At 57.1% G+C, this 22,723-nt stretch overlaps 2 protein-coding genes across 12 annotated transcripts; one reads left to right on the top strand and one right to left on the bottom strand.

The window, feature by feature from the left end:
• The first annotated feature begins 782 nt into the window (after nt 1-782).
• BBLN (bublin coiled coil protein) lies at nt 783-4,293 on the top strand. The gene is made up of 2 exons (XM_059410702.1): nt 783-998; nt 3,824-4,293. The coding sequence occupies exons 1-2, from the start codon at nt 920-922 to the stop codon at nt 3,994-3,996; spliced, it is 252 nt and encodes an 83-aa protein (XP_059266685.1). The 5' UTR covers nt 783-919; the 3' UTR covers nt 3,997-4,293.
• CIZ1 (CDKN1A interacting zinc finger protein 1) lies at nt 1,761-20,658 on the bottom strand. Of its 11 annotated transcripts, none has more exons than XM_059410690.1 (18): nt 20,476-20,629; nt 19,865-19,982; nt 19,518-19,633; nt 17,666-17,737; nt 15,870-16,099; nt 13,581-13,674; nt 13,287-13,395; nt 12,204-12,760; nt 11,883-12,001; nt 11,103-11,300; nt 10,285-10,409; nt 8,151-8,238; nt 7,746-7,859; nt 7,394-7,546; nt 5,901-5,970; nt 5,561-5,682; nt 5,037-5,192; nt 1,761-2,913 (listed from the first exon to the last, which is right to left on the bottom strand). In XM_059410690.1, the coding sequence occupies exons 2-18, from the start codon at nt 19,975-19,977 to the stop codon at nt 2,824-2,826; spliced, it is 2,526 nt and encodes an 841-aa protein (XP_059266673.1). In that variant the 5' UTR covers nt 19,978-19,982; nt 20,476-20,629; the 3' UTR covers nt 1,761-2,823. The 11 variants fall into 11 exon arrangements, with proteins under 11 accessions (XP_059266673.1, XP_059266675.1, XP_059266680.1 ...); XM_059410692.1 differs by having other exon boundaries at nt 13,581-13,659; XM_059410694.1 differs by having other exon boundaries at nt 1,762-2,877; nt 20,476-20,628.
• Between the last annotated feature and the right edge of the window lie 2,065 nt (nt 20,659-22,723).

Here is a 22,723-nt window from a genome sequence, read left to right as displayed (position 1 = left end):
CTCCATTCCACCCAGGTCTGGGAGGACAAGGCAGGACTGCCAGTGTGCAAGTTAGTGGAGGCACGAATGGTAGGCTGTGGACTCCATCTTCCTCAGGGGGATATGGTGGGACATACCCAGGTCTGACCGCTATCCCAAGGATGTCCTGCCCACAGGAAGCACGAGCATGAGACCAGCACCGGGCAGCTACAGGGACGGGACTCCCAATAAGTGAATCAGTCAGGCCCCTGGCCAGGATGATACCTCTGGGTCCAGCTCAGGAGCGACAGTGGCTTGGTGGGTGACTTTGGGCAGGCCTCCCTTTCTCACCAGGTAAAAGGGGTGGGGGATGATGGCGGCTGGGCCAACCTTCTCCCGACGCCACGCGCAGCACTGAGCCACACAGACCGTGACTCTCACTGAGGCTGTGAACCTAAATCTCCCGAAGCCATAGGGAGCCTTAGAGACAACGCGTTTCAAATTTCGCCCACGCGGAGGCGCCGACTCGCCAACCCGCAAGGCCGCAGCGTTAGGCAGAGCTGAGTGGAGCGGCCGCGGTGCCCGCCTTCTTCTCCCGGGTTCCACGCCTCTTCCACCACCTAGGCTTCTGGGAGGGCAGCCGCGGTTGACCACGCCCCGCGGCCGGGAGGGGGCGGGGATAGGGGCGGGGCGCGACTGTGAGGCAGGGAGTGGGCGGGACTCTGGATGTGGGGGCGGAGACGCAGTTCTGGCGGTGGGGCGGGGAGGGGGCGGAGCTCGCGCCTCGAGGTTCCGGCCTTGGGGGCGGGGCCCCGGCCGCCCCGCCGCGTTCCGCCGGGCCGTTCCACTCTTCCGGCCTCGCGTTCCATCCGGCCCCTCCACCTTCCGCCCGGCGCAGGCTGTCGGCGCGAGGGTAGCTGGGTTCCACCGTCGCGCGGCCCTCGCGGCGCCCGAACCCGCAATGTCGGGCCCCAACGGGGACCTGGGCATGTCGGTGGAGGCGGGCGCGGAAGGCGAGGACGACGGCTTCGGGGAAGCAGGTGACCAAGGGCGGGCTGCTGAAGCGACCTTTGCTTTCTCAGGGCTGCCGTCCTGGAAAGGGGAAGCGGGGCCGCGCTGGGGGGTTGGAAGAGACCGCAGAGTCCTCCTACTCCTCGCCCCTGGTGCTGCGGCTGCAGGCGCCGGCGTGGTGGGGGGGTTCAGGGCGAGCACCTGCGAGTGGGTCCCTGGAAACCGCAGCACCAGAGAACTGCGGGCAACCGGCCCCCTTTTACAGATGGGGAAGCTGAGGCCGCTTCAGGATCACTCTCCCTTTTGGCATTTGCTCCAGCCGCATCCTGTAGCCCCTGGGGAGACGGAGACTCCTGAGGGGATGGGGCTGGTGGTCCGTCTTCGCTTAGTGGGAGGATCTGTCTGGGTGGTCGAACCCGCCCTGCTGAGTCAGCATCTCCAGCCACCTTTGTCGGTGTGACCCGGAGCCTTGGCGAATGTGACCTGCTTACAGAGCAGCCTGTTGCCTGCCCAGCACTGCGAGGGAGGGGGCGGAGAGAGACCCATCAGCTCCCTGTCACCTTGGGGAGCCTCAGTTTCCCCGTCTGTTAAATAAGACTAATGATTGGTGTCTCCTGCATTGAGAAGTGTCAGGATTAAATGAAGCAGAAAAAAAAAAGTGGAAAATAGTTAATAGGATCGAAGCATGCAGGTGTTTGGTGAGTGGTTATTTTTCTCTGTAGCGTAATAAAGATTGGTTTCTCAAGTCGAAGGGCAGGACTTAGTAAATGTGAGAAAAGTATGCAGTCTGCTTTTTGTTTTGTTTGGCTAACAGCTTTATTGAGCTCTAATTCACATATTATACAATGTATCCATTTAAATTGTACATGTCAGTGGGTTTTAGGATGTTCAGAATCATGCATCCATCACAGTAGTTTCAGAACACTTTGATCACCTGGGAACTGCATTTAATAAAGAGGGAGAGGACCTCCCACAGGGTGGTAAGTAGTAGGCTGGCCAGTTTGCCCTCGGCGCTGCAGGTGAACAGAAGCCAGATGTGTAGAAGGAAGCCTACAGTGGCAGCGAGAGCCTTCAGGAAAAGCCGCTCAGGTGTCACACTGAGTGGGTGTTGGCAGATTCACGGGACTTAGTGGCTGTCCCAGGCAGAAGGCTAAGGCTTAGCACTGGCAGTGCCCTTGACACAGATAAAGCCTGGCCCCAGTGGTGTGGGGACACCACCTACCTCCGGCCTGTGTCACCTGACACAGAATGCGCAGTGTTGATAATAATGACCATCTACTAAGTACTTGCTGTGGCCAGACCCTATCTGAGTTCTTAATACATTGGAATCCTCACAACCTGGTCCTTATTCCCGTCCCAAAAAGACGCAGTCACTGGCTGGGGTGGAGCAGAGTGGGGACCGAAATCCAGGTGCCCTGCTCCCTCTGAATCTTGGCTGTGCCACCAACCAGCTGGCGGATCCTGGATAGGTCCCTTCCTTCTTGGGCCTCAGTTTTCCCATCGGTACCACAAGGGGCTTGGACTCTACAATCCAGGAGGGACTTTCCCGGACTGTCCTCTGTGATGTGTGCCAGCTTCGGGCGATGGTGCTCTTCCCTCAGAATGCACACTTGCACCCATATCCCAGACCCACTCCTCCAGCCTGGCCTTTTCCAAACACTGCCAGCAGCTCCCCTCTTTGTCCCAGGCTGGCAGCTGAGTGTGTCTGAGTCACAGGGCTGGCTCCGAACTGGGTCCGCAGTGGGCACAGGCCCAGATCTTGGATCCTAAGGGACACTGTGCTGCTGAGAGGCAGGTCAGGAGTGGCTGTGGAGGAGGGGGTGATGGTTTCTGGTGGAGACCAGGGAAGGCTTCTTAGAAGAGGAGGCGTTTTGAGCTGGTCCTTGAATGACTTGTGGTTGAGGCATTCTGAGTGGCAGAGACAGGTGAGCAAAGGCAGAAAGGCTAGAAAGTCAGAGGCTTTGTTCACTCATCCATCCATCCGTCCATCCATCCATTCAGCTAGTGCTTACTGCGTGACCACGAGGGCACCACGGAGACAGCAGGGAACACAAGAACATTCCCCGTCTCACGAGCTCTCTAGTCTGGTGGGGGACACAGCAGCACACATTCACAGTAGTCTACCCTGAGGTGAGGGCTGTGGAGGTGTGTGGACGACAAGAGGATCAGGAATAGAGGCCCGATCCCGTCTGGGGAAGCTCCCTGTGGCCACATCCATGCTGAGACATGAAGGATGAGAGGGACTCATCCAGGAGGAGAGGGGGAGGGAAGACAGGAGGACGCATTGCAGGCAGAGGCTACCGCATGTCCAGGGGGTGGGAGGTGGGTAGAGACCCGTGAGAGGAAAGGAAAGGGCATGGGAGGCGGGGCTAGAGGGGGCGGGACTCGGGACGGGGCCTTGGAGTCTGGCCGGTGCTTTTCTGGGCGGTGCTTTTCCGGGCGGGGTTAGGGAGCCTCGGAAGAGCTGGAGAGTAGGGAGGGCTCTGGCCTAGACTGGCTGATTCCGAAGGTGGGCTCTGGACTCCTAGGCTGTTGATGAAGGAAGTGGAGAGGAGACTTGGCACCTGGCAGGACTTCCAGGGCAGGACACTGTCTGGCTGACTTCCCCCGAGCACCCTAACCCTAGAAAAAAGGATGGGACTGGCTGGGGGCTCTAATAATACCACTAAGGTATTATTTCTTTTCACTTTTGGTATCCACCCATTTTCCAGATGGTGACACAGAGGGTCAGAAAAGAGGTGTAGGGACTTGTCCAAAGCCCTTTTGTCCCACAGGCAGGGGGACACTTTGGGGGAAGGTGTCTTTGAGGCCTGAGGAGACTCTCAGAGAGCCAACTCTTTTCCCTTCCTCCCAGAATATGCTGCCATCAACTCGATGTTGGACCAGATCAACTCCTGTCTAGACCACCTAGAGGAGAAGAACGACCACCTCCACGCCCGCCTCCAGGAGCTGCTTGAGTCCAACCGGCAGACACGCCTTGAGTTCCAGCAGCAGCTCGGGGAGGCCCCTAGTGATGCCAGTTCCTAGGTTCTGGGAGCCCCCAGCAGGCCCCAACCCTGCCTCCCTGGGCAAGACTCTGGCCTGGGCACTCCCCACCTGGCTTAGATACCTTCTCAAGAGCTGGCCTACTGGTGGGTCTGCCTGCCTCAGTCACCCTTCCGGTATACCCCTTGGCATGCCTGGGCCAGACCCCACCACCTGACATCCCCTTCTGGGGTCAAACGTGGGCCCACAACCCACCCGCCTTGCCTGCCTGCCAAGTTCCGGGGCACTTCCCACTCTACCCAGGCTTGAGCATCCACATTAAATGGGTCTCCAACACCACTGTGCCTCTCCTCTGTATCCTGGGTGTGAGGACTCCACTGGCCCCCAGAGGTGACTGGCAACTCATGGGCCTGCTGGTGGGGTAGGGGTTCTTGGCCTTCTTGTTATTTCTGGACACAGAGGGAGCAGATGAGGGGTGAGACAGGGCTTCCTTCCTACCTGGTGCCCTCCTGGACAGCAGTGGATTCCCCAGCCCAGCTGTGACAGCACGGGATGTGCTGTGTGACCCTGTGGATACACTTAGCTTCTCTGGGTCCTAGGGCCTTTCACTAAGACAGCCAACTCCTATTCATGCTGTGTAATCTCGCTCCTGGCCTCAGTCTTCCCAGCTGGCCAATCACGGGGTTGATCTGCTTGTCCACCTAGCCCTGATGACCCCATTAGAAAGGGAGACAGGCTGTGAGAGAGAAAGTGCCTTGTGACCCCAGAGGCCCTGCTTAGGGAGCCTGTCTGGCCTTCCGGCTTGGCCACTAGAGAGTGTGGATGCTGGCTGAGAGCAGGCTGGGGTGCTCCCTTTCCCCCATCCACCCAGACAGAAGGGCTGGTGGGTACTGCACAGCCAAATTACCTTCTTTTATTCGACTTTCAGTAAAAACACCAACCATGTCAAATTTCTACACAAGACTTCTGTAAAGCATGGTGGACCCCAACCCAGACGGGGTGCACGTGAGGCGCTCCCTCCATCAGGGTTTGAGGCGTGTTGAGCGCCGCGGTAGTGAGGGTGGAGGGGGTTGGGCTGTCACCTTGCTGGGGGTTTTCGCTGGGTCCTGGGTGCTGGGCTGGGTGGGTGTGCGGCCGCCAGAAGTGAACAGAGCAGTCAAGGCGTTGCGGGCGTTGATCGCACACCGGCGGCTCACGGGCCTGCTGGTAGGGCTGGGGTTCTTGGCCTTCTTGTATTTCTGGACACAGAAGGTACAGATGAAGCAGGGCCTCTCCCCAACCTGGTATGCTCCATGCCAGCAGCTGCCTCCCCAGCCTGGCCAAGACTGAATGGGACATGCTGTGACTGCGTGTGTGTGTGTGAGAGAGAGAGAGAGACACCCCATATGGTGCTCTCAGCCTCCTGGGGCCAGAGCTCTGACATTAACAGCCTGGCCCTCAGCTCCCCCCAGAACAGTAGCAGGAAGAGCTGGGTCCCACCCCTACTCAGGTTCCCTCTGTGGGCAGGGCCTCCTGGGGGGTGTGCCGGTGTGCTGAGGCCAAGTGCAGGAGGAAGGTGGCTGCTGGCCGTGCTGGGTGGGCAGGTGGGGCAGGAGGCCCCACTCACCTGCAGGTTCTCGAAGTGGGCCAAGGACTTGCAGTGGGAGAGCTGTGCCCCCGAGTTGCTGTGGTAGAACTTGTGGCAGATGCGGCACATGTAGCCCATCACAGGCACCAGGAAGTCCACACCTGTGGGACAGCAGCGTCCAGGGACTCACCCCACTAAGCCAACCCGGTGGCCCGCCCTCTCTGGGGCCCCATATGTTCATCCACCCTCCAGGTGTGAGGAGAGAAGAGGACGAGGGGAGAGGCCCCCTGGCCAGGATGCTGTGGCTGGGATCTGAGGGCTGGGCCCGGGGGCCTCAGCTCCTGCAGAGGGGGGGGGGGGGTCTGGATCAGAGTCTTACCGTATGCGGTATTGGGGCTATAGGTCTCTGAGCCTTTCCACTCCTCTATGGATATATCTCTGGACCTCACCTAGAAATATACAAGTGTGGGCCTTGGTTCCAGCTTCCTCTGTGCTCTTCCCACACGCCGGTGGGGCCTGGTTTCTACCCATGCTTCTCAACACCATCCCCTTGATTCCCAGGAGGATATCCAGGAGGTTGTGGGTGGCATTCTCTGAGCCTTAGCACACGCTGATCCTGCCAGGGTGTCCTTCCCAATCTATAATTTTTTAGTTCAGCTCAATCACCATAATCCATGCCAGGTATGCCCAACACATCATGAATGTCCTCTCTGAATCCCCATGGTTCACCCATTTTACATAAGAAGAAACTGAGGTCCAGGCACAGTAACTCACTTTTCCAGGGTTCACAGAAGAGCAGGGTAGGTAACCCTGGTGAGCCCTAAGCCCTGGATACACTCTTAACCACGAGCCCCTGCCAGCTCCCTGAATGCCTGATGTTGCAGTGACCTCAGTCCCGGGGGGCTGGGTTTCAGGTGATCAAGGATGCCTCATCTCACCTGCTGGACACAAGCCCCTTCCGGAGGAGGCCCCTTCCGACTCCAGCTGCACAGGCCCACCATGCTTGGTAGAGCCCTCCTCCCCTTACCAGGCAAACAAATGTGCCTTCCAAGAGTGACAACCACTCCCCTTTGCCTGGGCTTTGACCCACCTTCACAGCCTGAGCTGGGACTCCAGAACCGGGGCTCAGAGAAGCCAAGGGGCTTGCCTGAGGTCACGCCATGGCTGGTCGCATTTAACAAAGTGGCCTCACCCCAAACCCACTTGGGGCTGAAGACCACCATTGCATCCGTTCATCCACAGCCCCTCCACGATGCCCCTCTGGCTGCCCCTCTCCACTCCGGCCTGCAACAGGCAAGCTCTGGGCAGGCAGGGGCCTTGATCCCCATGTAGTGCCACATCCAGCACCAGGGCCTGGCTCAGAGTAGCTGCTTTTCTTTTCTTACACGAAAAGAACCCAAGTTCCTCCAGGTCCTTGCTTGTTATGAGCACAGGCTCTGGAGCCTCGCTTCCCGGCATCCAAGTCGGTGAGATTCAGCCAGGAATGTGCTTGGTACACAGCTGGCATATAATAAATGCTTGGTGTTGACTGCTACTACCATCATCATCCTCATCTCATGCTGATGCTTCCCGTGTACCCCGCACAGTTCTCCTCCGTGCCCTTTTACTGGCCTGGGATGCCCTCTCCCTCCCTCAACACAGGTCCAGCTTTCAGGCAGGCTTCGAAGTCCTGTGGCCGGCCACCTGTGGTCCTCACAACGTGTGTTTGCACCTAGTCGTATGGAATACAGTTCCATGGATACTAAATCATGGCCCACGTTAGTGCCTACAATGCCAGCACTGCGCCCCTGGCCTCTGGGAGGGGGGTGAGGTCCCGCCTGGTCTGGGAGTCTAGTCTCCAGCCTGTCCCACGCCCCACCCCGCCCCAAGCACCTGCTTGCAGAATTCCTCCTCAACCTCGATCTCTTCTTCCTCGTCGTCGTCATCCTCCTCCTCCTCTTCATCACCCTCAAAGCAGCCCACGGCATCCACCGTGATGAAGTGGTCCTCATCCTGGCCGGCCGTCTCCTTCTCGAGCATCTTCAGCTGCCCAGGGGGATGGGGCCAGGGTTCAGGTCCACTCTAGCCGGCTGAGGTGCCACCCCCACCCCCCTGGGCCCCTCCAGAGCCCCAATCCCTCTGGACTTGCCGAGTTCAGACTGAGCTAAACCTCAACCCGCTGTGTGGCCTCGGCCAAGGCTCTGGGCCTCCCTGGGCTCACATCCTCCAAGGGAGCTGGGGCTACCTCCTTGGCTTTGTCCTTGTGTCCCTGGGACTTCACGTGCTCCACAAACTTGCGGGGGGTCTTGAAATAGCGGTTGCAAATGGTGCAGAAAGGTCGCAGGGATTGCTTGGCGATCTGGTGAAAGGAGGGCCGGCCAAGTGGGTGGCGAGCAGTGTCCCCAGGGGCGGCCAGACTGTGCCCAGTGACCCCTCCTCGCCCACACGCAGGCCGCCACCTCTGGCATCAGCTGGCTGTGCTCCGCCCCTTCCCTAGAACATGGGCACACGTCCCCCTCCCCGTGCCATGGGCTTCCAGCAGGTGGCAACAGAGGACAGAGATAGGGCAGGGCCAGAGAGGAGCTGCCAGAGGACCCGCACGAGCCCTGTGGCTGGGAGACAGCATTGTGGGCGCCCTCGCAGCTCAGACCTTGTGGTCCTGTGTCCTGCGGTGCTGGATCAGGTCCCCCATGTAGTAGAGCTGACAGGTGTTACACCAGCGCCTCGGCGGGGGCTCTCTGAATGGTGACAAACAGAACGAGTGTGACACGGCCCTCGTTGGGAAGACAGCCACTCTCCCAGGATGCGCCATAAATGTAACGCAATTCCAACATGATGTGTTTTTAGAAACTTAACAACGGTTCTGAGATGCATCTGGAAAAATACTTAGACAAGAATAATAACCACGGAAGCTGGGCGGGGAGAGACTGAGAAGCATCGGGGACACCAGGAGGCTAGCAGGACGGTGACAGACCTGAACCTACCTGGCCCTGACAGAGCAGATGCCCTGTCCTTCCTGGAGCTGTTCTTGCCCCCCACCCCCAGTATGCCAGACTCCCCTCTGATACCCCAAAGGGCCACTGCCACAGCATTTTCTACAGCAGACAGGGAGGACCTGATCCCCTCTCTGCCTCCGCTGGACTGTGGTGAGCTCTGGGAGGCCAGGGACTCCCACTGCAGGTCCCAGGGCCAGGCACGGGATCAGCCCCGAGTTTCTGACTGTGTTGGACGAAGGAAGAACAGGCAGCCTATTGGAAGGACTGTGGCCTCAGGGGACCCGGTCAGGCTTCAAGGGGCAACATCATCAGGAGACGGTTCACTGAGTTCCCCGACCCTAAAGCCTGTTTGCAGGATGGGCCACACCTTTCTAGTTTCCTTGCGTCCACAAAATAGATTTTTATGTAACTGAGCTCATTCTGCAAATGCGGATTGGAATCCTGTTTTGTTTTTTTTTTTAAGATTTTATTTATTTATTTGAGAGGCAGGCAGAGAGAGAGGAAGGGAAGCAGGCTCCCTGCTGAGCAGAGAGCCTGATGCCGGGCTCGATCCCAGGGCCCTGGGACCATGACCTGAGCTGAAAGCAGAGGCTTTTACCCACTGAGCCACCCAGGTGCCCCTGGAACCCTGTTCTAACCTGACGTTTCCACAGCCTTCTGAATTCCCTGCTACTGTCCTACTTAAGAGCTGTTCCACCACGTGGACAAGCCTGAGCTAACCCATCCCCCAGGAGTGGAGATCTGCCACACTTTCCAAAGAAAATTCTTCAACCTGACAATCCTCTGCAAGGAACGTCTTCAGGAGTCACCTTTCTTCTGTATTTATGATTACTTCTCCCAAGGAGAATTCCTGGGTCCCCTCCCTGAGCAGGGGGAGGTTTAAGGCTCAAGAATGTGCTACACGCCATGTCGGGAAGTTCTTCTCAAAGTGAGAACCATCTAATGGAGAGGCCGCTGCCTCTGGAGAGAGCGCTCCGTCACCCAGGGCATGCAAACCGCAAGCTCTGAGCTGTGACCCTCTGTGAGTGCTCCCAGCGGAGTCCCCAGCCACTGCCTTGGGGCCTGTCCAGCCCATGATGGGGTTGGATTCGGCCTCCCTAGGCTTTGTTTCACTTTGATTCTGAACTAGCTGCTAACATTCTGAAATTGGGAGACTTCACGTACAAAGCTGGGTTTCTAGATTCTCCGGAACAATCAGGAGACCTGAGGCAGAGGGGCTGTCCTGTGGGACAGAGCCCATGCCCCCCAGCACGGCCTGAGGCGGCGCTGACCTGCTTCTCCCCTTCTTGTAGGCCTCTGTGACTGCCCACAGAGTAGTGAAAGGTCTCCCAGCGTCTACCAGGTCTCCTCAGCCCATGAGCTAGTCCTGGACTCCACAAGGGCTCATATTTTGGATCAATGATGCAACCACGACAATAAAAGGGGGAGATGGAGGGTAGCTGTAACCTCGGGCTACAGGATGACCGAGGGGGAGGGGTCAGCACCTATGCCAGGGAACCAGGGGTCTGTGCCATGACCCACTTCCTTCCCACTGTTCCTGCCTGGATGGCACCTTAAGAGACTATCTAGTTCATGAATTCTTGCACTGCACCCTTTACCAGGCCATTTTACAGATGAGGAAAACTGAGGTCTACAGGTAAACAGTTAACGGTGTGAAGGGGCCTCTGGTGGTGAACAATACTGAACCCAAAGGGAGACCTTGCAGATGGTGGACTCAGGGCCCCCCATCGGCCTGGCCTGCAAGGCCGTCCACCCCCCGGCATGGAGCCTTCGAGATCCCCCACTCACTCATCTTCTCTCTCCAGCACATCCCGGGGCACGGGCAGCAGGGACAGGAGGCAAGCCTGGCTCGTGTGCTGGAGCTCCCCGAGCCGCTGCTGGTGCTGGGTCCCCGACATGTGGTTCTGGAACTCCTGCGGCGGGATGAAGAGTGAGCCCGGGATCAGTGGGGGAGGGTGGGGCCTGGCCTCAGCTTCATGGCCACCCCACTGTCACCACCACCGCCACTGAGGCCATTTTTCTTACAACAGCCCTGTGGGGGCCAGAGCATGATGGTGAACAGAGGCGCCAAGTGAGCACACAGCACCTGGAGCTTTGACAGCTCCCCCGGGGCACTGCGTGAGCCCCTCAGAGACAAGGAGCAGTGTGACTGGCTTCCAGACCCCACGGCTCTGCTAAGGACGACACTGACAAGCAGTCACCAACAACACAAGCATAGTGCTGTTAAGGCTACTCTGCTTGCTCTGGGCTGGGCCGGGGGCTCTGGACTTCAAGGTCAAGTCACCAAATCTTCAGAGCCTCCCAGCAAGGTGGATTCTTGATGTTTCTTCATCTGATACACATGGAAATGGAGGCACACATAGGGGAGTCTGCCCTCCGGCGTCTACACTGTTAGCCAGGGCTGATTCAGACCTGGCCTGCTGGAACCGCAGATCCTAACTTCTTGGCTGGTCGGGAAACGTCTCCAGAGCAGATGCACAGCTGCCGTGGCAGGCGCTCACCGTGCTCACAGGCCACTCGGGCAGGGCTGCCTGGCCTGTCACGCCCTACAGACACCCCCACCCTGCCCGCCGGAAGCCCCCTCCCCGGGCCCAGGCCTGCAGTACCTGCTGGCTGCTACAGTTGGCCTTACAGAGGTAGCAGAAGAACTGGAGGGTCTGCTTAGAAGGCGTGCTGGCGGCGGCTGGGGCAGTGGACGCAGAGTCGCCAGCGCGGGGCACAGGGGTGATAGGGATGGTGCTGAAGGCCCGGCTGTCGCTGCTCTGCAGGATGGTGACCTTCAGGGAGCCCCCGGCACCCCACACCTGCACCGGGAGCAGGGGCAAGAGCTACCACCGGCGGGGTACCTGTGATGGGCCAGGCCCCCCATGCTCCGGCATCTTGCCAGAACCTTCCTGACAAAGATGGGGAAACTGAGGCACTGAGCTGGTAGGTGACTGTCCAGGCTCACAGAGCTAGGGAGTACCACAGCCAGGACTCGGCCCTAAGACCACCCTGCCCCACCCTCCCGTGACAGATGGAGAAATGGAGGCCCAAAGAAGGAACCGGGTTTGGCCGCAGTGACACCCTGAGGCAGAACTGGAACCCGAACCGCATGTGTAGGTGTGGGCTCTGTGCTCTCTCCCCTGGAGCAATGTTCCCCCTATGAGGGGACCCTGGGGTCCGGTCTGGGGACAAGCAGGTTGGAAGGGACTTGTCGCCACAAGTACCTCCAGTTCTTCCAAGCAAAGGCATGGGAAGGCAAAGGAGTCACAGTCAAAGCCAGTCTGCTCTGCCCAGGGCTCACGGTGGTGGGGAAACAGGAGGGGCCAGAGGGGTTGGGGTGGAAGACCCTCCCGCTGCGGGGACCCTGGTCCCCGAGCAACCCCAGCAGCACACCAACCCACCCCTAGCATCTCTCTGGCTCTTTTTTCACATTCTCCCACATCGAGGCCACCGGTCAACTCGTCCTGGCTCCCCACGCTGACCTGGGCGCCCCCCGGTTCTGGTGAGGCCTTCTCGGAGCCTGAAATGACAGATGGGTCCGTCTCCCACCGGCCCATGGACCTGGGATTGATAATCCCCTTCTCTACCCATGGCCAGGCCCTTGCAGCCTCTGGTGGGGACAGCCCCAAGCCCTGGTCAGGACCCACGGCACCAGGGGAGGAGCCAAGGGTCCGGGCAAGGCTGTCCCATGCCGGGGGAACTAGGCACCAGGGCTCACTTACCGGCTGCAGTATCTCTCTTATCCGGCAGCGACTCCGGCGCCGGCTCCACTGTGGGCACCGGCACCCGTGGCGGGGGCTGAAGCCGTCCCTCAGTCTGGTCCGGCGGCTGCCCGGGTGACGGCGCTGGAGGGTGCCCCCGTGGCTGATCCGGGGGCTGGACCTGAGGATACGTCTGCGTCTGTGCCTGCTTCTGCAGCTGGGTCTGCACCTGGCCCGGGGCCTGGGAAGGTGCCTGGGGCTGCGCCTGTTTCTGCGGCCCCACCCCCTCCTGCCCCGGCCTCGGCCCCACGTGCTCCGGCGAGGTCTGCGTCTGCGCCTGCTTCTGCGGTTGGTGCCTCGCCGGGGTGTCCACGGGGGGCGTCAGTGGCGGCGTCTGCGGCTGCACCTGGGCCTGGATCTGCAGAACCCGTGGCTGGAATCGTGGCAATACTCGGGCTTCCGGTGGCTCGGGCAGCAGCTCGGGTGTCTGTGTCTGCTTTGGTGCCGTGGTGCGGGCCCGAGGTGGGACCTTCGCCTGCAGCTGCCCGGGGGGCCCCTTCTCTGTGGGCAACTCTGAGCTAGAGAGGATGGAAAGATAGCTTCCAGCGTCTCCCAGCTGACCCTTTAGGGGCTTCTCAAAAAGGCCAAGATCCAAGTTCAGTCCTAGTTCTAGCACGTACAAGCTGGGCATTCTGGGAAGGGCCTGCAGTTCTCCCGGCCCCAGACGCGCCTAATTAAATTGGGAGGATCACTCAGCCCTACCTCCCACAATCTGCTAAAATGAATCCAAGGCCCTGAAAAGCTGCCCACCCTCTGCCCACTTGGAGGCCCCAGATGCACACGTTCACTTGTCCAACTCAGCCACCTAGCCTGCCTCCAGATGGCTCAGTCCCAGGGAAGACACCAGAGACTCTGGCCAGGGGCCTTCCCAAGTGAGATACAGAAGTGGGTTTGACCTTCCTCCAAGCCAGATGCCAAGGCCCTTTTCTTCCTCCAGCTCCCTGAAGAGTCCTGACCACCCCCCACAAAGCCCCTCACCCCCAGCCTTTGCAAGAATGAGGGTATAGGTCCCCTGGGCCTGGGCAGGTTTTCAGCATCGGTTACCTCTTTGACCTCTTAGCTGGTGGCTCAGATGCCTCGCAAGACTCGGGGGTAGGTGCTAGAGTGCGCTTCTCCTTCATGATGTCATCTGGGCAGGGTGGGGAGCCTTGGTCTGGAACGGAGGTCAGAAGAGTGACTGCCGATGCTGTGTAGAGCATAAGCTAGCTCCGAGAGATGGGGCCTGGGCTCTCCCTGTGCCAAGAGCCCTGCTTCCCAGGTCCGCCTCCATCACTGACCCTGTACCCACCTGCCCCAATCCGTGGCCCCTCCAAAAGCCCAGCAGCCTCCCTCCCTTACCTTTCGGCATGTTTGTTCGGGACTCGACAGCTTCCTCAGACCCCTCTGGGGGGTCTGACTCGTCCTCCATGGGCGTGGTCTGAGAAGAAGAATCCTGCTTCCTTTCAGAAACTGGTTCTGACATCTGCCACCCACCCTTGTAAGTACACCCTGTCCCAACAGCAGAAGTGATGGTCCCCTAGGAGATGAAGGGGCCTAGGGACCTCTGGTTGGCCTGGTCCACAGGAGCCTACAGATGATCCTAAGCACCCCAGGAATCGTCTCTAGGTGGGTCCATCTAGCTGCCTGGCTGTTCAACCAGATTTGGAGGATACAGAGGAGCCCTCCTAACTCTGCAAGCATCTTCTCCACGAAGCAACCACAAGGATCCTTCTAAAATGCAAATTTGATTGTGGCTTTTGCCCCTTTCAGTCTGAAATCCTTCTTTGACTCTACAGTAATCCTTCCTTACCCAAGCCCAAAACCACCACCCAGTCTGACCTCTGCCCGCACGCCCCCACCTCCAGCCAAGCTTCCCCGCTCTCCCCCTCACCCTCTCTAGGTCCACACTGGCCTCCTCTCCGGTTCCCCAAAGTCCTAGGCTTCTTCCTGCCCCAGGCCCTCACCCACTCAAAGGTACTTCTTACAGGAAGCCCTCTTGACCCCAGAGCAGACCCTTCATACGGGTTCCCAGAAAAGCCTGGGATTCCTTTTTGTGGCTTTTTCCAAAGTCTTAATTCATTGGTGGGAATATTATTTGCATGAATGTCTCACCACTGCTGCCACCTTCTGCCTGGACCTCCCCAGCCTAAGACCTCCATGAGGGTCAGGCCAGATGTGCCACTGGCACCAGGGAGGCCCCTAGAGGACTCACAGATGTCTGCTAAATAAATGCATGGCTCCGGCCGGCCACTCCAGTAAGCCCCAGGAGCCTGCTCCCGCCTCCCTGAGCCCGAGGAACTAGCACCGGGCGGAAACATGCACCGCATCAGGACTTCGGCCTTTCAGAAACGATCTGGCTCTCATCCCGCACAACAGGTGCATTGCTGGCCTGCAAGTCAGGAGGCCTGGGCTCTGGGTCTGTGCAGCCCAGGGCAACCTCCACCCCACTCCCTGAGCCTCAGTTTCCCCAGATGTAAAACGAGTGGCGGGGAGCTCTAGACAAGAAGACCATGTGAGGACAGGCCCCAACTGGCAGGCTGGAGGCTGGGACCCCTCTCTGGAGGGAGACGCCTCACCTCCAGATGTGGGCTGGCCTCAGGGTAGCCCAAAAGGGGGGCGTGCCGCGCCTGCCCTGGAATGTTCTCAAGAGCGTGCTGTGTGTGAGGAGCTGCTGGGACACTCAGGGACAGGACAGTCCCAGAGAAGTTATCCCCTCGCAAGTCTCCTTGACTCTCTCTGCTTACGTCAGGGAGAGCCTCCTCTGATACCTTTCAGCCCCCAACCTCCACCGCCCCATCTCCCAACAAGGCTCAAGGAGCTGGGGGTACAGTTCCAGAACCTTTGGTTGGCAACAGTGTAGAGTTTAGGGTTTCGTAACATTGTTTTACCCCCTTACCTTTCTTTTACTTGCAGGGACAGCAATTAATTTAGATTGTTTTTGAAATTTCAGGTAGTGACATAATGTTTCCTTATTAAATAAATGTAATGGAGAAGGTAATTCATTTAAAGCTAAGCCCCCACCCCAGGTGCCTGGCTTTTCAGCTCTCCAAATGTCGCCAGCCAAACTGATATACAGGTTTTGAAGACTAGGTACAAAAGACCAAGGAATATAAAATGCCTCGTTCATTTTTTAAATATTGATTAAAGGCTAAATGATAATGATAATATATTTTTTCCCATACTGGGTTCACTAAAATCTGTCGGTTAAATTAGTTTCACCAGTTTGTTTTTCTTTTGTTAATGTGATTACGAGAGACATGTAAATTCCATATATGGCTCATCTTTTCTTTCTACAGGGCAGCGTGGATTTACTGAAAACCATTAAACTCAAACTACTAGAGTGTTCTGTCATTTGTGTCTCCGTGTGTTTGCAAAGAGAGAAACCTCAGGTCAATTAAGATTACTGGTGGCGTTTGGATATGGAAAACATCGCATCCACTGGATATGGAAAACATCGCATCAGAGGTTCACAAATATCTGAAATTTGGGAAACCCTAAACAAGGCCAACTTACGCTCCTCTTTTTACATATGGGGAAACTGAGGACCAGACTGAGCCAGGTGGGTGCAGCTGGGCTGATGCCCAGGTAGGACCTTCCCGCTACCATCCCCGCTCTCAGCACCACCAACCCCCATCGGCCTTCACTTACCTTGCGATGAGGGGTGCTGGAGGTGGGAGTGCGGGCCTGTTTCTGGGGAGTCCGCCCTGAAAGGTTGATCTGGGAGGGGTTCATGGGGACCCCGACAGGAGGGGGACCCAGCAAGGACTGCCGAGTGGCCTGGGGGAAGAACTGCTGTAGATTCGGGGTAGCCAGCTGCGGGGGAGTGAGGCTGGGGGGCGTCAGGTTCGGGGTCGCCAGGCTGTAGCCCCGGAGGTTACCTGCGGGCAGGAAGAGGGGAGAAGGGTTACAATGCTGTTGGAGGCTAGAGGCCAGGGTCAGGCGTCAGCCCCCCAAAGCAACATGGAAACAACACAGATGACTTTAATAGGGACCCTTCCCATGCAACAGCAGCCAGGGGAGAGAGGTGAGAACCGAAGGCCCACTCCCACCTTGGGCATTGGTGGTGAGGGGGCTTTAGGGCTGGCTTTCCGCTCAAGCTGAGGAGGAGAGGGACACCGTGATCAGCAGCTTGCGCACACCCACAACCCCACTCCCTCCAGCATGCTTTAGGGCACACCTTAAGATGTGTGAGACCCAGCACAGTACCCCTAGGGAGAATCAACAAGTTGACTGAGTGCTCCCTGGAATAAGAAGACGTTGTCCTATCCCACTCACCCCCCTTCAAAAGTCTACTGGGAACCAGACACTTGCTAAGCACTTTGCATGCACGGCCTCAGTCACTCAGCCCAGCTCCCCCTCAGGGTGGGTGTTATGGTCCCAACCAATGACAAAACGGACACAAAGTGGAGGAGTAGCTAGCCCAGGGTCTCTGCTCATTCTGCCTTCACTCCTCTCCACCTGCTTAAATCCTTCCATAGCTCCCTGCTGCTTGGAAAGGAGCCCATTCCTCACCTTACGGGGGTCTGGCCCTGCCCTCCTCCCACACCTCCTTTCTTACCGTTCTCCCCACACATGCACCCACTACACTCCAGCCATATGCTTCTGTGCATCCCTCAGCAAGCTGGTTCCTTCCCGCCTCTGGGCCTTTGCATATGCTGTTCCTTCTGCCTGGACTTTCCTGCCCTGACCACCTCCGGTCATCCTTCAGATCTCCTGTTAGGTGTTTATCCGCTGAGAGGCCTTCTCAGATCTGCTGTGTGTGCCCAGAGGCGCCAGCTTCCCTGTCCTGGGACGAACTGCACAATTTCCTTATCTGCTTCCCACCACCCAACCACCCTGAAACTCCTCTAAGGGCAAGCACCTCATCTAACTCAGAGGCCCAGTGCTCAGGAAGTTCGAGTGTAAGCGACAGTTCGAATCCTTGCTCCAAAGCTGGGATATGAAGCATAGGGGTTGAGGACATGGGTCAAATGTGCTGTCACACCTAGTTCAAGTCCTATAGCCCAAGCTCTGTGACCTTGAGCAAATCACTTCCCCCTTCTCAGCCTCAGTTCCCTCATCTGTACAATGGGATAATAATAGTGCTTGACCCGTGGTTTTATGAGGATTCACTGAGATATACAAGTGTGCCTGGGATCCAGGAAGTGTTCAATTAACATTGACTTAAAACAAAACAAATACAGGTACACACATGTGCAGAGAGAATGCCAACCGGCTATTAAAAACAGTAAGAACAAGAGATCTCAAAGATCTAAAAGAAAAATGGACAAAGGACATGGACAAGTCACAAAAAGAAATATGAATGTTTAACAAATAAAAAATGTTCGACTGAACTAGCACTCCAAGAAATGTAAATTAAAATATTAATGATGTAGCTTTTTTGCCAACCAAGTTAGTAAATCAGGTATATATACATATATATATATATAAAAAGCATATAATACCCAGTGTTGCTGTGGGCATGGTGAGACCGCTACTGTCGTACGTGGCTGGTGGCATTGCAAACTGGTCCAGTCCTTTGGGAAAGCAAGTTGGCAATACTTATCAAGAGCCATAAAACATCCGTCCCCCGACACACCTTCCCTACTTTTTGGAATACATTCTAAGAAAATCGTCTCAAACATGACATTCAGCCCCGTGTTATTTAAAACAGAAAAAAAAAAAGAAAAAAGGAAAAAAAAAGGGAGGTGGGGAGAGAAAAAGGAAGCAGCTGAGTTTAGGTTCAGAAGGGCTTGCCCTCCCGTGAAACATGAACAGCTGTTAAAAAATAATTTTTAGGGGCGCCTGGGTGGCTCAGTCAGTTAAGCAGCTGCCTTTGACTCAGGTCACGATCCTGGGCTCCTGGGATCAAGCCCCATACGGGGATCTGCTTCTCCCTCTCCCTCTGCTGTTCCCCCTGCTCATGCTCTCTTTCTCTGTCAAATAAATAAAATCTTAAATAATAATAATTTTTATAGAGACTGTCAAATCATCTGGTGAATGATCACACCATTCTAGTCCAGGAAAAAGCATATACAACCTTTCACTTCCATGTCAGTAACCAACCACAATCATATACAAATACCCAAGTTTGGGCCTAGAAAAAAATTGGGAGGAAATACACCCAACCCGTGACAGGTGTCTTCTGTTTTTGTTTTCCTTCAGGAGGTAAGTAAGTCTATCTATGACAATTTGGGGTTCCTTATCCTCTAAAAAAAATTTTTTTTCACTTTTGTTTGACAAGTGTGACTTTTAAAATGGGAAAGAAAAGGAGGGACATGTATGTGTATATATCATGGGTCCCTGTGCGTGCTTTTGTCTCTCCACTTATTCACTGACCATTTTTAAATCAATTCCAGGACCTTCCACGCCTGTGTGGCAGGGCTGGGAGTGACAACCAACACATCTTCCAACCTGGCAGCGTACCCCGCTGAATGGCAGGACAGCCTAGGGTCTAAGAACACAGCTCTGTAGCAAGACCTGGGCTCTAACTCTCCCTCTAATCCATACCTACTCCCTGGGTGACCGTGGGCACATGATTCCTCTCTAGGAATCAGTTTTTTCATCTGTAAAATGGGATCACGAGTGTATCTTCCTCCACCCCCCCCCACCCCCAGGGTTGTCAGCAGAGCCGAGGAATTGTGTTTGTAAAGGTCTCAGCACAGTGCACCACCCAGAAGGACACAGCAAGCCACAGCTACCGTGCAGGAGGGGCTGGGTCCGAATAGGAGCTTGCCCCAGGTCACTGGGGTCCTAAGATTAATACTGAATGGGCTCAGATATCTGGAGCAGCATCTTAAAAGGAAGAGCTGAGAGACTGCTCTCCACATGGGGAAACTGAGTCAAGGGCACAGGCCTACTACATAAGGCTAGAGACACCCACACGGAGATCTAGGGGGTCAGAAGGCTCAGGCCTTAATCTAGCTGCATGATCCTGGGCAAATAGTTTCCCCCAGCTCTGGACCTCAGCCTCCTCATCTGTCAAATGGGATGCAGGGGAGAGTGATCCAAAGAGATCTTTTTCTCCATCATCTCATCTAATCTGAATGGGAGTGAGTTTGTGCTGAGGACTGACTACAAAGCCAGCACCACGGCCAAGGGCACGCCTTTGCCATCAGAAAGACCCAGGTCCCGCTGAGCAACTCTGGGACTACCACCTCCTGCAGCCTCTGAGTCCTCAGCTGCAGACTAGGACACCGAGGGTAGCTCCCTCTCAGAGTTAGCATGTGGATTTGCTGAGACTGAGTGCCAGCGGGGATGCTGGGGATGCAACATGGGCACCAGCATGAAGATGCAGTGAGAAGGGGCCGGTCCTACCTTGCAACTGCTGCAAAAGCAAAGCTCTCTGTAGCACAGAGCCATTGAGGAGGGAGGCGGAGTTGGCACCTTGGAGATTCAGAAGCTGCTGCTGTGGCTGCTGCTGGGGAAGCCCCCTGTGTGTTGGAAGTGGGGGGGTGGTGTCAGAGGGCTTTGGAGGCGTCAGACCCTCCCTCTTCCCTCACCTCCATTCCCTGCCCGTCTCTACCGCAGCCACGAGAACCTCTCAAGGTGGGAACTGACGGCTTCCGGGGCTGAGACAGGGGTGTCCCTGGGAGAAAGGGCTGGGATGGGGTTTCCACGAGGGGGGTTCTGAGTGCCACCCACCCCTCCGGAGGGGAGCTCACCGGCTGACGGCCATGGGCAGCGGGGCTTGCGGGGGGGACTGCTGGAGCAGCTGCTGGAGCTGGAGGAGCTGCTGCTGCTGGAGTTGCTGCTGCTGGAGCTGCTGGTTGAACATGGTGGCTGAAGGAGGGACACGGAGTAAGGCAGGACCCCTGAGTCCACGCCTACCCACCCCCGCCCCGTGGCCCTCAAACACCTGCCCGCTGAGCTTCACGGCCACACCCCAGTCCTGCCAAAAGCATGCCGCATTCGCACCCCGATGCTTTCAACACCCCTGCCCCCGCCACTTTCCCGCAAATCCTGCCGACTGTCCTTCCCTCGAACGCCCAACCCCGCCCGCCATCTCCCACACTCCCAGGACTCGGTCCTCCCGGGGGCGTCCGACCCAAAAGCACATGCCCCGCCCCCAGCCTTTCTCGCGCCGTCACAGCACGATGCCAGCCCCTCTCCACACAGCCAGCCCACCCTAGTGCCTATTTTGTGTCCATAACAGCACCCCCAGCCTTTCGCTTTGGCCTCCGAACAAAGTGAGAGGAAGGCTTCCCTCCCCCACTCCTCTAACCCTTCCTCTGCAGATCCAGCCGGCATTACACATCAAATCCGGTCATCCCACCTGCCAGCGATGCCCGCAGCCTCCATCCAGGTAGACCCTGAGCCTTCCGGGCGTCCCCCAGTCGCGCTCGGGCCGCGCACTTCGCTTCCCCGAACCCCCTCCGCAGTCGCCCCGCCTCCACTGACAGAACTGGCTGGGCAGCTGGAGCTCGCGGCTCCCCCCAGGCCTGGCCGCTTGAAAAGCTGGTCTGCGGACCGGACCGCCGCAGCGCCCTCTGGAGGACCGGAGGACACGGTGCCGCTACCCGGCCGCGAGGTCCTGCCCGGCGTTCTGGTCTCGCTGCGGGGAAGGGGCCGGCTTACCGGGCGCCTCGGCTGCCACCCGCACGGCTGGGGGCTGACAGGGGGGCCTAAGCGGCGCAGACCCTCCGGCCCGCGTCCTCTGCCCCGGGAACCAGCGGCTCCGAGCCCGAGGTCCGTCTGTCTCCCGGAGGGGTCTGTCGTCTGGCGGGGACATCGCGGGCGACTTCGAGAAGGACTGTTCCCAACCGACCTCCCCGTGGCCGCCAGTGTCCCGCGATCCGGGGGCCCCGCGCGGGGCTGGGGTGGGAGGGGCCGTGCAGCCGTCGTCGGCACATGCGGGGACCGAGACCCAGCGAGAGGGTGACAAGCACAGCGGGCTGGACAATTTGCCCTCGAAGCGGGTGGGGATGTCCGACTCCAGGTGTTTCTTCGATTTGACTCGGGACGGGGTGAGGAGGGCTGAGTTCCATTATGAATAACGGCGCTCATCCTGAGCCTAAAACTGTCCTGCCCCAAGGACTCTTTAATGAAGACTCGGTCCCTCATTCCGGTGCCCTTCTCCTTGGTCCCCACATGGAGTCACTGAGCCAAACAACCCTCGGCTCTAAGCAGCGATCCCTTTTCCTTTTTCTGTTACCTAAAACCGTCAACTAAAGGTAACAACAACCCGGGGCAATGGGCTTCTATTGCATTAAGCGCCGCTTTTGCGGGGGGCACGGCGCACGGTGGCGCTAGAGGCAAGCGGACTGGAGGCCGGTGCCGCGCGCTCGGCTGCGGAGGCCCGAGTGAGTCAACCAATCGCTGCAGTCGTGTGACCAGCGCAGCCCTAAAAGCTCTGGACAGGCTCCGCCGCAGCCCGGGGCGGCGGCACCGGCTAATTCCGCCTGGATTTAGAGGCGCGGAAGGTGGCTCAACGTGGCCACCGCGCCAGGCGGGGGCCGGAGTCAGTAGGACTGCCCTTGGATGGAAGGGCAGCCTGGACCGTGGGAGCTTTGAAGGCCTGGTCTTGGGCATAATTTTATCCCGAAGGGCAGGGAGCGCTAGGGGAAGGTGTCTAGGGAAGAGTGTGACAGCATCACCTCCGCCCGGCTTAGAAAACTCACTCTGGTGAGAACCAAGACGCAACTAATAGGGACGGAGAGAAGGGGTTAAGATCCTTAGGCTTCCCAACTAGGTCCAAGCACGCAGAAGTCTGAGAGGTCGAATCCGGGCTCGACTCCCTTCTGGCTAGGGGACCCGGGCCCCCTGGGGAGTCTTCTCTGAGCCGGTCTATAAAATGGGTGTTCCCTCCCTGGGTGGGTGTGAAGATGATATTACGTAATGCTAAGCGCTGGCACTTGGCACTAAGTGAGCTTAGCAAATTGCCAAAGTAAAATCAAAAACACAAAATAATGCTCATGCCCGTGATCCTTTTCTTTCAGAAAAGCAATCTGCAAATTCTCTATCAAGACTCTTGAACGCGTTCTGCCCTTTGACCTGGCCGTTCGACTTGTAGGCAACGTGCCCAAGAAAATAATCAGAAAGGAGACTTTTTAAAGGCAGCAGGTCATTCATGGAAACATTATTTATAATGGCTCTCTGGAAAGTGATCAACTTTAGGGGAACAGCTAAGTAAATCACGGTGTCTACCTTTGAAGGAGTAGCACACAGCCATCAGAAATTATGCTTTCAAAGGTTATGCAAACACCCATGATACGATGTGAAGTGAACTCAGCAGGTTACAAAATTGCCTACACCATTATGATCCTAGTTTTAGAAAAAATAAATATATGTGTGTAGTGGGCTCTTGGGGGGGTCACTTTCTTTCCTTTTTTCAATTTGCTGTAATCGGTTTGGATGACTTTATCATGGGGAGGGAATGGAACATTTTTTAGAATGTATATGACTTTGTCCTGACTCCTTGAAGACAAGATAATGCCTGGTAACTTGTTGGGTACACTGTTGGGGCAAAACTCATGTTAATTGCTTTTAACCAATCTCTTGCTGGCAAAGGTCCCCAATGTTCA

The sequence above is a fragment of the Mustela nigripes genome, chromosome 9 (genome assembly GCF_022355385.1).
Source record: "Mustela nigripes isolate SB6536 chromosome 9, MUSNIG.SB6536, whole genome shotgun sequence".
Lineage (NCBI taxonomy): Eukaryota > Metazoa > Chordata > Mammalia > Carnivora > Mustelidae > Mustela > Mustela nigripes.
Note: the sequence above shows the minus strand (reverse complement) of the source record. Positions and strands in the feature narration are given on the sequence as shown.

What these genes read in the sequence shown, in the direction of transcription:
- BBLN (XM_059410702.1), top strand. Translation starts at nt 920, where the DNA reads ATGTCGGGCCCCAACGGGGACCTGGGCATGTCGGTGGAGGCGGGCGCG. An exon ending in CGACGGCTTCGGGGAAGCAG is followed by an intron (nt 999 to 3,823) that starts GTGACCAAGGGC and finishes CCTTCCTCCCAG; the next exon opens with AATATGCTGCCATCAACTCG.
- CIZ1 (XM_059410690.1), bottom strand. Translation starts at nt 19,977, where the DNA reads ATGTTCAACCAGCAGCTCCAGCAGCAGCAACTCCAGCAGCAGCAGCTC. An exon ending in GCTTTTGCAGCAGTTGCAAG is followed by an intron (nt 17,738 to 19,517) that starts GTAGGACCGGCC and finishes GCTTTCCCAAAG; the next exon opens with GACTGGACCAGTTTGCAATG. An exon ending in CATGCCCACAGCAACACTGG is followed by an intron (nt 16,100 to 17,665) that starts GTATTATATGCT and finishes TCCTGCCCGCAG; the next exon opens with GTAACCTCCGGGGCTACAGC.